Here is a 12,293-nt window from a genome sequence, read left to right on the forward strand (position 1 = left end):
GAGTCTCGCTCTGTCGCTCAGGCTGGAGTGCAGTGCCCCGATCCCGGCTCACTGCAACCTCCACCTCCCAGGTTCAAGCAAGTCTCCTGCCTCAGCCACTCGAGCAGCTTGGATTGCAGGCACCTGCCACCATGCCCGGCTAATTTTTGTGTTTTTAGTAGAGACGGGGTTTCACCGTGTTGGCCAGGCTAGTCTCAAACTCCTGGCCATAACTGATCCATCTGGCTTGGCCTCCCAAAGTAAGCTGGGATTAGAGGCGTGAGCCGCCACACCCAGCCTCAATCAGGAGAATGTTGACACGATCATGAATTTGGGGTCCTGGCCAAGGTCATCAGCTGTGGTGGGTGCCCTGCCCTTCCCAGTGCAATGAGGACTCAGCAGCCGGCTGAGCATCTGGGTGCAGACGGCACCTCGCTCGTCCACGCCTGCTTCCCATTTTCACATCGGCAAGCTCCCCCAGCCCTGGGCCTCTGCAGGGGCCTCAGCCAGGGGCTTGCCCCTCTTTTCCACCTGGGGGACCATGCCAGGACCTGAAGCCCTCGGGGCCTCCTCCTGCCGCCCTGCAGTGCCTCAGCGGTCCCTCAGCTGCCCCTCGAAGCACCTGTCACCATCACAGCAAGTTGCTTTGAGGCATCCCTGTTCTGAAGGATTTTTGCCCCTGCAATGATTTTTCTTCGTTAAATAAATTATGCGGCTGAAGCAGCTGCCCACCTCAGGTGAGTGATGATACCTGAGAGCAAATGCGGCAATTTGGAAAATGGAGTTCCTCAACTGGCCTTTAAAACTGATGGCAATTATCAGTCTAAAACAAAAGGTTTCGGAAGAGTCCATCTCCTGAAAGAATCAGAGCATATTATTCTTGCGAACGCTTGGTTAGGAGCGGACAGAGACTGCCCGGCCCTGCCCTAAACTCAACGAAGATCCCCTGGCCGGGGGCACACAGCAAGAGGCAGGAGGGAGCGACCCCGAGTGGGGCCCTGCCAGGCCCTGCTCCCCTCTGTGGACAGAAGGCCTCAGGGCCCCTCCGCAGCTCCCTAGGGGTCCGTGAACACCGCTCTCAGCAACCTGACCCATACCTCTGCACCAAGTCAGCCCCCAGGCCGGGGTTCTGCCTGGGCAGGAGGAGAGAGGGAGAAACCCGGACGCGGCTGAAAAAGCCCACAGAGGATTGAGTTTCCGTCCCCAGCAGAAGGGCCCCAGAATGGGAACAAGCCAAGCTGCTTTCTGCACCCCAAGTGATAGTTACAATGTTTTCAGGCTGTGGCTGGCCCGGGAGAGTCCCTGTGACTCGAGTCTTCTGAACCTCTTGGTGGGGCAGTCCCTCTCAGGACAGAGGGTGTGGAACAGGTGGACAGGTCCCCCAGGGACAAGAAAGGAGATGAACATCACACATTCTCCTGGCCCTTCAAGAGGAAGGACTTTCAGGGCCCCCCGGGTGAGACCTCAGACAGCAGGAAGAGTCAGGGGGCTCAGAAGCAGCTAGGGAGCCAGCACCCCAGGTCACCCTTCCTTCCAGAGCCATGTGGCAAGATGACCAGGACCCCTCCAGCCACCACCCTGCCTGGACCAGGTGGTTTGAGATCACATGATGCAACCCCAGATATATTCCTGGTCCAGCCTCTCCCCTTCACCCTAAAGAAAAATGTCAGTTCAGTGGGTGGGGAGTGGGGGCGCCATGGAGATCTGCCTTTGGCCAAGCCTAGAGGAGTCCTCCCTCCCTAAGCTGGGTGATGATGCCTGGAGGAGTCCTCCCCCGCTAAGCCGGGTGACGGTGCCTGGAGGAGTCCTCCCTCCCTAAGCTGGGTGATGGTGCCTGGAGGAGTCCTCCCCCGCTAAGCCGGGTGATGGTGCCTGGAGGAGTCCTCCCTCACTAAGCTGGGTGAAGGTGCCTGGAGGAGTCCTCCCCCGCTAAGCCGGGTGATGGTGCCTGGAGGAGTCCTCCCTCCCTAAGCTGGGTGATGGTGCCTGGACAAGTCCTTCCTCACTAAGCTGGGTGATGGTGCCTGGAGGAGTCCTCCCCCGCTAAGCTGGGTGATGGAGCCTGGACGTGTCCTTCCTCACTAAGGTGGGTGATGGAGCCCAAGCTCCTGAAACTTAAGAACAGGAACATCCAAAAGCTCAGCCAGCTTTGAGCCATGGGCACCTCCCCTTGTCTTCTCTCCTATCTGGCCCTGCCTCAGGGCAGCCCAGAGCATCTCTGTCACATTAAGGCAGAAGGGCCTGCCAGTAAGGCCCAGAGCTGGGGTGGGTTAGGGGTGTGGGAAACCCCTGTTCCCTTCAAGGGCCATGATAGGAGAACAGTAAGGGAAGGGCATAAGGACAGATAGCGGCCCCAAAACCTCTCCAAAGGGCAGTGGGGAGGTGCCTGGTTCAAGCCGTCACTCCCCAGTGGGTGAAAAGGAACAGAAGCTGAGGCTCTGACACCAGCCTCCCCCCAGGGCTCCTGCAGTCCCACAGAAACTTGGCCTTGGGAGAAGAGCAGAGGATGGGGACCCAGCTCTGGGTACTGGGGAAGGTGTAGGAAGGAGGCACTGGAGAGGGCGGCCAAGTGCCTGGGACCCATCTTCTAAGCCTCACCCACCAGAGTGGGTGGGTGGCCTGAGGGGACCCCCGCTAGGGCCCAGCCTGCAAGGCAGGGGCTGAAGTCATGCCTTCCTCCGCCTGTCTTCAGTGCAGAGGAACCCCCCAGACACAAGACTTGAAGCTGGGTCCCCAGGAGGGCAGACGCCAGAGGACCTGGGGGCAGGCCACAGCCTCGAGCTACACACGTGGACAGCATTTATTTTTCATGCACTCAAGACACGTTCAAGCCTACGGACTCTCTGCTGGGCCCTGAGTGGGGCCCTGGGGACAGAGGTGCAAAAAACCTCTGAGCTGGTTGAGGCCAGGGCCGGTATCGTCCCCCAGCACAGAGCCTGGTGGCCGCTGTCACCTAATGAGTGTTTGCTGAATACACAGCAGGTCGTGTGGAGTGAGCAGGCGGGGCGGGGCTGCTGGAATAAGGGGTGCTGTGGTAGGGCCGCTGGAATAAGGGGTGCCATGGCTGAAACCATGAGGGGCTCGTCCCCACCTGGAAGCACCTTGGTTGCCAGGTTCCTGGCCCTCCTTGCTGATGGCTGCAGACCCAGGAAAAGGGAACCCCCTCTCTGCCTCGGAGAACTTGCTAGGGAGTGGAGAGGGCCGCCAGCCCCCTGAACAGTGGCCTCAACTCCTCCCCTTCCTGAGCCCCCCAGCTTCTGGCAGCTTGCAGCCTGCTGCCTGAGGTTAGGCTCAATGGCCTGGGACCACATATCTGTGTCCAAGGGTGCGGAGGGCCCAGCCCTGCCCCGAGATCAGGTTAAGGCCTGGCAGGGCTGGGGAAGGGAAGGGACATGCAGCAGGAGGTCACGGGCCCTGGGAGTCTGGGAGGGACCCCCCCAGCTAGCACACTGGCCCCACAGGCCCCCAGCCGGGAGCCCTGAGGTTGGAGCCCCACAAAGTACAGTCCAGCTCAGCTCAGCGGGGCCGCTTGCTGTCCAGAATGGCCTTCCAATCGTCTGCCCACGAGTGCAGCCTGCGACGGGGGGGCTGCAGCTGCAGGTGCCGGTTGTGACAGGCAGTGAAGAGGACGTGCTCCCAGCTGGGGGTTGGCTCAGCCCCTGTGGGTGGGAAAGCGGCATCAGCTCAGCCTCGGAGACCTGGAGCGCAGCTGCCGAGGGCGGAAACCTGGGTATCCAGCAGGCCTCCGGCCTTGCAGAAACTTGTTTCCTCTGTGGAGTGTGAGAGAACATACACCTGCCTCACAGCGGGTGTGAGGATGGCGTGAGACGCAGCAAGGAGGCCCTCAGCACGCGCAGCCAGTGCTCAGTGGACAGGGACTGACTGCGCGGGCCGCCATCGCCACCAGCGCTGCCGAGGGACATGTGCTGGTTCATGCCGCCCGGTGCTCCCCAGACTTCCCTCTCCGTGCCCTGCTATCCTGCTGGCCCGCTGTGGGAAGGCCAAGTGGCACCAGCTCTGCAGCTCCCCAGCCGCTGACCATAGGCCCTACAGCCTCCCCAGGCCTCAAGCCCTCATGTCCACACTGGTGCTGCTGGTGGGACGCCACCCCTTTGGGTTATGCACCTGCCCCAGCTCCCTGTGGCTGGAGATGGAGGCCAAGCCGGCCTCTGGGCCCTCAGGGTCATGGGCCCCCACAGGCCACTGTCTGCCCTGGCTCTCCCGGGAGGCCACGAGGCTGGGGAGGGTGGGACGGGTGCACTCGTGGAGTCCACCCTCTGGATGAAGTGACAGAGGTGGCATGTTTCTCAAGCCAGTTCCAAAACCATCAGGGAAAAACTAGAAGGTATTTTCCCACTGGGGTGTCCAAAAGACTAGGCTGTAACCCGAAACTACTGATGGCTTCCAGGAGGAGACGGTTACCCGGGGATGCTGGAGAGCCAGGCCAGGGCAGAGCCCTGAGGCAGAGAAACAACGCTCACGGGCAGTTTCAACGCCTAGATTCCACGGCCGAAGCTCTCCTTACCCTGTTTTCGGTTAGGTAAACCAATAAACTTCCCCTCTCCTGTTTTGTTTTGTTTTTTTGAGACAGGGTCTTACGCTGTCACCTAGATTGGAGTGCAGTGGTGCGATCACAGCTTGCTGCAGCCTCTACCTCCCCGGCTCAGGTGATTCTCCCACCTCAGCCACCAGAGTAGCAGGGACCACAGGCATGCGCCACCAGGACCAGCTAATTTTTTTGTTTTTTTGGTAGGGACAGGAGTCTCACCAGTTGCCAAGGCTGGTCTCCAACTCGTGGGCTCAAACAATCCTCCCACTTCAGCCCCTGGAGTAGCTGGGACTACAGGCATGAACCATCCCGCCCAGATATTTGTTGTACCTTTAGCAGAGACAGGGTCTCGCTATGTTGGCCAAGGTGGTTTCAAACTCCTGGGCTCAAGCCACCCACCTGCATCAGCCTCCCAAAGTGCCGGGATCACAGGCTCACGTGAGTCACCGCGCCACCGGCCTCCCTCTCCTTTCTACGCAGTTCAACACTGACTGGCTTGATTTTTGGGAGGAGGGTTTTCTGTCCCAACCCACCTTCCCCGCAGGAGCTCTGCTCCGCCCTCCTGTCATTCATTACATTAGTCCACATTGCTTTTGGGGGAAAAAAGGGTTTTGTTGCTAAAAACAAACATTTGGAAACCAGAATTGAGTCCCCATGTTACATGAGGAAGTAAAGGCTTTGGAGCTGAAGGGACTCCCCCAAGGCCACCCCTCAAGCTAACCCTGAGGCCGGCACCCACTCCTCCCAGCTCCCAGGAGCACCAGGCCACAGCCCACACGGAGGGGAGGAGTTCAGTGCCTGGCAAACAGCTGGTAACTAAGAGGGGCGGGTAGAGGCAGGAGGCGACTGAGCGCTCACCGCCCCGGAGAAGGAGGCCAAGGCGCGGGCCCTCCCCACGTGCTCCTCACCTGCCGCAGGCCACTTGCCTGTGATGTCCGGTCGGTCGTCTATGAGAAGGTCGGCAGAGACCACGGTCTTGTCTCTGGTCAGCACAATCTGCTCCAGAAAGTCAGGGCCGAGGTGCTTCTCCACCCAGGCATACTGGACGCCAGCAGGCGGGGGCGGGTGGTGAGAAGAAAGGGACATCAGAACTGGGAGTCGACCAAGAGGCAGGGCAGGGGCCAGCCTAGACCTCAGCTAACAGGGCAGGGAGGGATGGGGCCTGACGCCAAGGCCCAGCTCCAGGCAGTCAGTGCTGGGAAGAGTCCAGCCCTCCAGCCCAGGACGCTGGCACTCAGGGAGCGCGCGTGGCTGGTCCACACCCCTGCAGCTGGAAAGCAGCAGTCACAGCAAACCCAGGCCTGCTCCTAACACACCAGCGAACACTGCACAGCACCACCCAGGTGCAGGGAGCAGAGGGCAGCCATGTCTGCCACCCCCACCGCCCGCTGGGCCACTGCCACCTCCTGCCCCACCTGCGTGCGGGCAGTGCGCTCTGTTGGGCACTGAACAAAGAAAACCAAGACAAAAAACAGTTCCTGCCCTCAGGGAGCCTACAGCCAGGTGACAGTTGTCAAGGCCCTCTTAAACAATGAGTTACATAACACCCCACAGGCCCACAAAGAAGCCACAGGCTGCCCAAGGAAGGCTTTCTTCAGGACAGGCAAGCTGACCCCAGGGGCACTCCTAGCACACAGCTCGTTCCAGGCGCTAACGAAAATGGGGCAGGGCGTGTCTGGGCTGAGGGACAGCAAGCTGGGGTGCTGGCGCTCCCCAGGGGCGGGGAGTAGACGGGGCCTGGCCAGCCACCAGTACCCTCTTGCCGCTGGTGGGCTCTCGGCACCCTTTCCCCTTTCCTCGATTTCCTGGGGAAACTTTTCCTGCAGGGTAGCAGGTCCCGACTGCTCTCACCACCCCAGTGCAGCGCCGCCTAAGCACAGCACCTGCTCTGGCCCGTGGGGCCCAGGCACCCTGACTGAGCCCTGCCCAGCTCCAGGCTGTCTCTACAGCCACCCAGATTCCAACACCCTGGGTGATTTCTGACATTGGCAACCAACGCCTTAACGCACAGACCCTGTTACAACTACAGATGTCAACCAGCAGCAGACCCCCAGCTGAGGAGGGGCAGGACTGGAGGCACTTTTTCCCAAAGCTCCTCTGGTTCCTGCACAAACAAACAGAAACTCACGCTGAGTATCCCTGTCTGCGAAGGGAGCTCAGTGCATCGGCCGCCACCCTGGGGCAGAGCCCAGGCAGGTCCGTGCCCTCTTAGGGACTCCGTTTTCCCCTGTGTATGACAAGGGGATGGGACATGGGTGCCTTGGGCTGGCTTTCTTCCAGTTGCAAGTCACTTCAGCAGTCCCGCTTCACAAAGGCAGACACCACATGACCCTCTGCAACCAGCCAGCACACAGGACATGAGAACAAGGCTGGGTCTGCAAAGCAGGCTGGCTCCAGCCCTGTGGTGGTCCCAGCGTCACCTTGCTCTGTGGCCACCTCGCTTACCTTACCCACCCACAACAACCTCCTCTCACTGCTTGACTGTTTTGCTTTTTCCTGCTCAGAGCCTCACATGTGCCATTTCCTCTGATTAGAACATTCCTTCATGGACGCCTGTGTGCACACATGCACACATGCACAGCAGACACACCTGCATGCACACATGCACACACAAGAACACATGCATACACATACACACACACGTGCACACAGGGCCCTTCTCCTAGCCCAGAGCACCTATCCTTCTAAAGCTGTCATCCTCTCAGCCTTCCCTGAGCCTTCCCACTCTGTCTTTCCTAGCAATGTCACAATCGGAGCTATACGTCTCTGTAACTTACTTCACATCTGCCCCACTCAACTGTAAATTGCTCGTGCAGGCTGGATTGGGGGTAGGAGCCTGAGGCTAATGTTTTTAGCAGACCTACTGCACAGGCACGAAGTGTCCGTCATCGTATCTAAACCTCATGGCAACCTTCCAGGTCAGGAGTTTGAGACCAGCCTGGCCAACATGATGAAACCCTGTCTCTACTAAAAATGCAAAAAAATACAAAAAACCTAGCCAGGCGTGGTGGCGGGTGCCTTTCTTGTGCAGTTATTTAGCCAATATTGCATGAGGTACAATTCTAGGAACCAGAGAGACAATGGTGAACAGGAGACCCACAGAGCACACAATGCAGGAGGAGGCCCACGGGCCACAGACAACCCCAGCCGGTGGGCGAGGGCTCTGCGGTCAGCACAGAGCTTCAGCCACGCAGGGAGGCCTCACTGAGAGGGCGGCATCAGCTCTGGACCCGACTGACAAGGCGGCCAGCTCTCCGCAGGTCAGCAGGAACATTCCAGGCAGAGGAACCACAGACGCTGATGTTCTAAGGCAGGCAGGTGTTCAGGCGTTTGAGGAATGGGGAAAACCCTGGAGTGTGGCTGGAATACGGAAAATCTGGGGATGTGGGAAGAGAAGGGTCAGGTTTTGTTTTTTTAATTTCCAGTGCATTGTGACCCACGCTTTTGTAAGACGTGAAATCAAATCACGTGCCTGAACACTGCAGCACTGTCAAATTGCCATGAACGCGTCCAGTCACACACACCCATTTCCGTGTTTTATCTTGGACCGGCGCCAACCTGCAGACAACACACAGAGCTGCTCTGCAGAAAGGGTTTGTGGGAGAATGACACACCATGACAGTGGTGACTAGATCCCGTACAGATGAAGAAACTGAGGCTCAGAGAGGGTCCGTGACTCACCAGCGGTCACACAAGTGGCAAAACAAAGTGGGCTGTTTGTCTTGAGTTTTGAGAGTTCTTTATGCTTCTAGAAACCAGTCCTTTATCAGACTATGCATTTTGCAAATTTTTTTATGATCTGTGATTTGCCTTTTCATTTTCTGAATAGGATCTTTTGAAGAACAGAAGTTTTGTACTTTTAGCTTTTATATGTATATATGTATTTATATGTATTTAACCCATTTGGGGTTAATTTTTTTTGAAACAGTTTTGCTCTGTCCCCCAGGCTAGAGTGCAGTGGCATGATCTCAGCTCGCTGCAACCTCCACCTCCCAGGTTCAAGCGACTATCTTGCCTCAGCCTCCCAAGAAGCTGGGATCACAGGCACCCACACCACACCTGGTTAAGTTTTTTGTATTTTTAGTAGAGACGGGGTTTCACCATGTTGGCCAGGCTGGTCTCAAACTCCTGAACTTGTGATCTGCCTGCCTTGGCCTCCCAAGTGCTAGGATTACAGGCGTGAACCACCATGCCTGGCCAGGGTTAAATTTTATATATGATGTCAGGCACTGTGGCTCACGCCTGTAATCCCAGTACTTTGGGAAGCCAAGCCAGGTAGATCACCTGAGGTGATATATATATATATGGTAGGAGGTAAAAATAGAAAAAGGCCTGGGGTTTCCCCGGAGCCTCCTGGAGCCTGGCCATGAGAACTCGCGTGGCCACTGCTCAAAGATACCACCAGCTTTTCACGGGAGTGTCTCTCCCTCAGCAGGCTGCTTGGTCCCTGTGCAGTGACACAGGGATGAGAACAGCATCTACCTCGTGGGTGCCTTTGGGATTCAGTGGAAAACTGTGCATCAAAGTCTCAGTACTGCACCTGGCACCCAGAAAATCCTCAGAAAAAGGATTCTAGCTTTTTGTCTTATCCTCAAAGTTAGGCCCTAAGCCCCCCTCTTCCCCCTGTGCTTCTGAGACATGTGAGCTGGAAACCTGGGCAAGCCAGTGACTTCCACCGTGAGGTCAGTTTCCTCACAGTGTTGCTGGTATGATTGCGTAAAAACTCCGTGAGGACACCTGAAGCAACGCCGGACACAAGATGTACTAAATAAATGTAATTATTATAACTAAACCTTCATAGCCCCAAATCATCTACATAAAGCAACTAGAACTATTAATTTGCCAAAGTAACAGGATACAAGGTCAATATACAAAAATCACATATATTTTTGAAATAAAACTAGAAATCAATAACGAGGAATTTTGGAAACTATACAAACACGGAAACATTAAACAATATGCTCCTGAATGAAGTGGGTCAATGAAGAAATTAAGGAAATTGAAACATTTCTTGAAACACATGATAACAGAAGCACAACATACCAACACCTATGGGGTGTGGCAGAAGCAGGACGAAGCATGCCACATCAGAAAAGAAGAAAACAAAAAATTTTAAAAAGAGGAAAAACTTCAAGTAAACAACATAATGATGCACCCTAAAGAAATAGAAAAACAAGAGCAGGCCAGGTGCAGTGGCTCACACCTGTCATCCCAGCACTTTGGGAGGCCGAGGCAGGCAGATCACAAGGTCATGAGTTCGAGACCCAGCCTGGCCAACATGGTGAAACCCCGTCTCTACTAAAAATCCAAAAATTACCTGGACGTGGTGGCACACACCTGTAATCCTAGCTACTCAAGGGGCTAAGGCAGAAGAACTGCTTGAACCTGGAAGGCAGAGGTTGCAGTGAGCCGAGATTGCACCACTGCACTCCAGCCTGGGCAACAGAGTAAGACTCTTGTCTCAAAAAAAAAAGAGCAAATGAAACTCAAAATTAATAGAAGAAAAGAAACAGTCAGGAATGGTGGCTCATGCCTGTAATCCCAACAATTTGGGATGCCGAGGCGAGCAGATCACCTGAGGTCAGAAGTTCAAGATCAGACTGACCAACATGGAGAAACCCCGTCTCTACTAAAAATACAAAATTAGCTGGGTGTAGTGGCACATGCCTGTAATCCCAGCTACTCGGGAGGCTGAGGCAGGACAATCGTTTGAACCCAAGAGGCGGAAGTTGCAGTGAGCACCATTGCACTCCAGCCTGGGCAACAAGAGCAAAACTCTGTCTCAAAAAAAAAAAAAAAAAAAAAAAGAGCAGAGCAAAATAAATGAATATGAAATGAATAAAAAATACAAAAGATTGGTTTTGTGAAAAGAAACAAAAAGTTGGTTTTTTGGAAAGGTAAACAAAATGACAAACCTTTAGCCAGACTAATTAAGAAAAAAAGAGAGATGACCCAAATAAATAAAATCAGAGTTGACAAAGGAGACATTACAACTGATATCACGGAGCTATAAAGGATCGTTAGTGGCCACTATGAGCAACTACATGCCAATACCTTAGAAAATCTAGAAGAAACGGACACCTAGACATGTGCAATCTACCCAGACCGAGCTATGGAGAAATCCAAACAAACAGACCGATAGCAAGTAACAAAAACTGAAGCCATAAAAAAAGTCTCCCAGCAAAGAAAAGGCCAGCACCCAATGGCTTCATTGCTGAATTCTACCAAACACAAAGAACTAATACCAATCCTACTCAAACTATTCAGAAGTAGACAGAAGGAAGGAATACTTCCGAACTCATTCTATGAGCCCAGTATTACCATGATACCAAAACCAGACAAAAACACATCAAAAAAAAAAAAAAGAAAGAAAGAAAACTATAGGCCAATATCGCTGATAAATATTGATGCAAAAATCCTCAACAAAATATTAGCAAATCGAATTCAACAACATATTAAAAAGATCATTCGGCATGACCAAGTGGGACTTATCCCTGGGATGCAAGGATAGTCCAGCAAATGCAAATCAATTAATGCGATATATCAACAGAATGAAGGACAAAAACCATATGATTAGTTCAATTGATGCTGAAAAAGTATTTGATAAAATTCAATAGCCTTTCATGATAAAAACCCTCAAAAAACTGGGTATGGAAGGAACATAACATAATAAAAGCCATATATGGCAGACTATATATGGCTAGTATCATACTGGATGGGAAAAAACTGAAACCCTTTTCTGTAAGATCAGGAACATGACAAGAATGCCCACTGTCACCACTGTTATTCAGCATAGTACTAGAAGTCCTAGCCAGAGCAATCAGACAAGAGAAAGAAATAAAGGGCATCCAAATTAGAAAGAAAGAAGTCAAATTGTCCTTGTTTGAAGATGACATGATCTTATATTTGGAAAAACCTAAAGACTCCACCAAAAAACTACTAGAACTGATAAAGTCGGCAAAGTTGCAGGATACCAAATCAATATGCAAAAATCAGTAGCACTTGTATATGCCAACAGTGAACAATCTGAAAAAAAATTAAGAAAGGAATCTCATTTAAAATAGCTACGAATAAAATAAAATATCTAGTAATTAACCCAAGTGAAAGAGCTCTACCATGAAACCTATAAAACATTGATACAAGAAATTGAAGATACAAAAAGTGGAAAGATATTCATTCCATGTCCATGGATTCAAAGAATAAATATAGTTAAAACGTTCATACTGACCGGGCACGGTGGCTCACGCCTGTAATCCCAGCACTTTGGGAAGCTGAGGTGGGCCGATCACAAGGTTAAGAGATCAAGACCATCCTGGCCAACATGGTGAAACCTTATCTCTACTAAAATACAAAAATTAGCTGGGCGTGGTGGCACACGCCTGTAGTCCCAGCTACTCGGGAGGTTGAGGCAGGAGAATTGCTTGAACCTGGGAGGCGGAGGTTACAGTGAGCCGAGATCTTGCCTCTGCACTCCAGCCTGGCACCTGGTAACAGAGCAAGACTCTGTCTTTGAAAAAAAAAAAAAAAAAAGTTGATACTACCCAAAGCAATTTACAGATTTAATTCAATCCCTATTAAAATGTCAATGACATTCTTCATAGAAATAGGAAAAAAACCCTAAAATTTATATAGAACCACAAAAGTTCCAGAATACCCACAGCTATCCTAAGCAAAAGGAACAAAACTAGAAGAATCACATTACCTAACTTTAAATTATACTATAGAGTTACAGTATCCCAAATGATATGTTACTGGCATAAAAACA

At 52.9% G+C, this 12,293-nt stretch overlaps 1 protein-coding gene across 2 annotated transcripts in view; it reads right to left on the reverse strand.

Annotated features, from left to right (window-relative positions):
- Positions 1–3,023: 3,023 nt before the first annotated feature.
- LOC135275741 (5'(3')-deoxyribonucleotidase, mitochondrial) overlaps positions 3,024–12,293 on the reverse strand; it is a 35,941-nt gene continuing 26,671 nt past the window's right edge. Inside the window, exons 4-5 of one of the 2 annotated variants that reach the window (XM_064378242.1) lie at positions 5,455–5,569; positions 3,024–3,638 (exon numbers count right to left, since the gene is read on the reverse strand). In XM_064378242.1, coding sequence (XP_064234312.1) covers positions 3,496–3,638; positions 5,455–5,569 — 258 coding nt within the window. In that variant the 3' untranslated portion in view covers positions 3,024–3,495. Of the gene's footprint in view, positions 3,639–5,436; positions 5,570–12,293 lie in introns of both variants that reach the window. The other variant, XM_064378241.1, reaches the window with a different exon arrangement.

Source organism: Aotus nancymaae, unplaced genomic scaffold (genome assembly GCF_030222135.1).
Source record: "Aotus nancymaae isolate 86718 unplaced genomic scaffold, 86718_ANA_hifiasm-v0.15.2.pri h1tg000018l, whole genome shotgun sequence".
NCBI classification, from domain to species: domain Eukaryota; kingdom Metazoa; phylum Chordata; class Mammalia; order Primates; family Aotidae; genus Aotus; species Aotus nancymaae.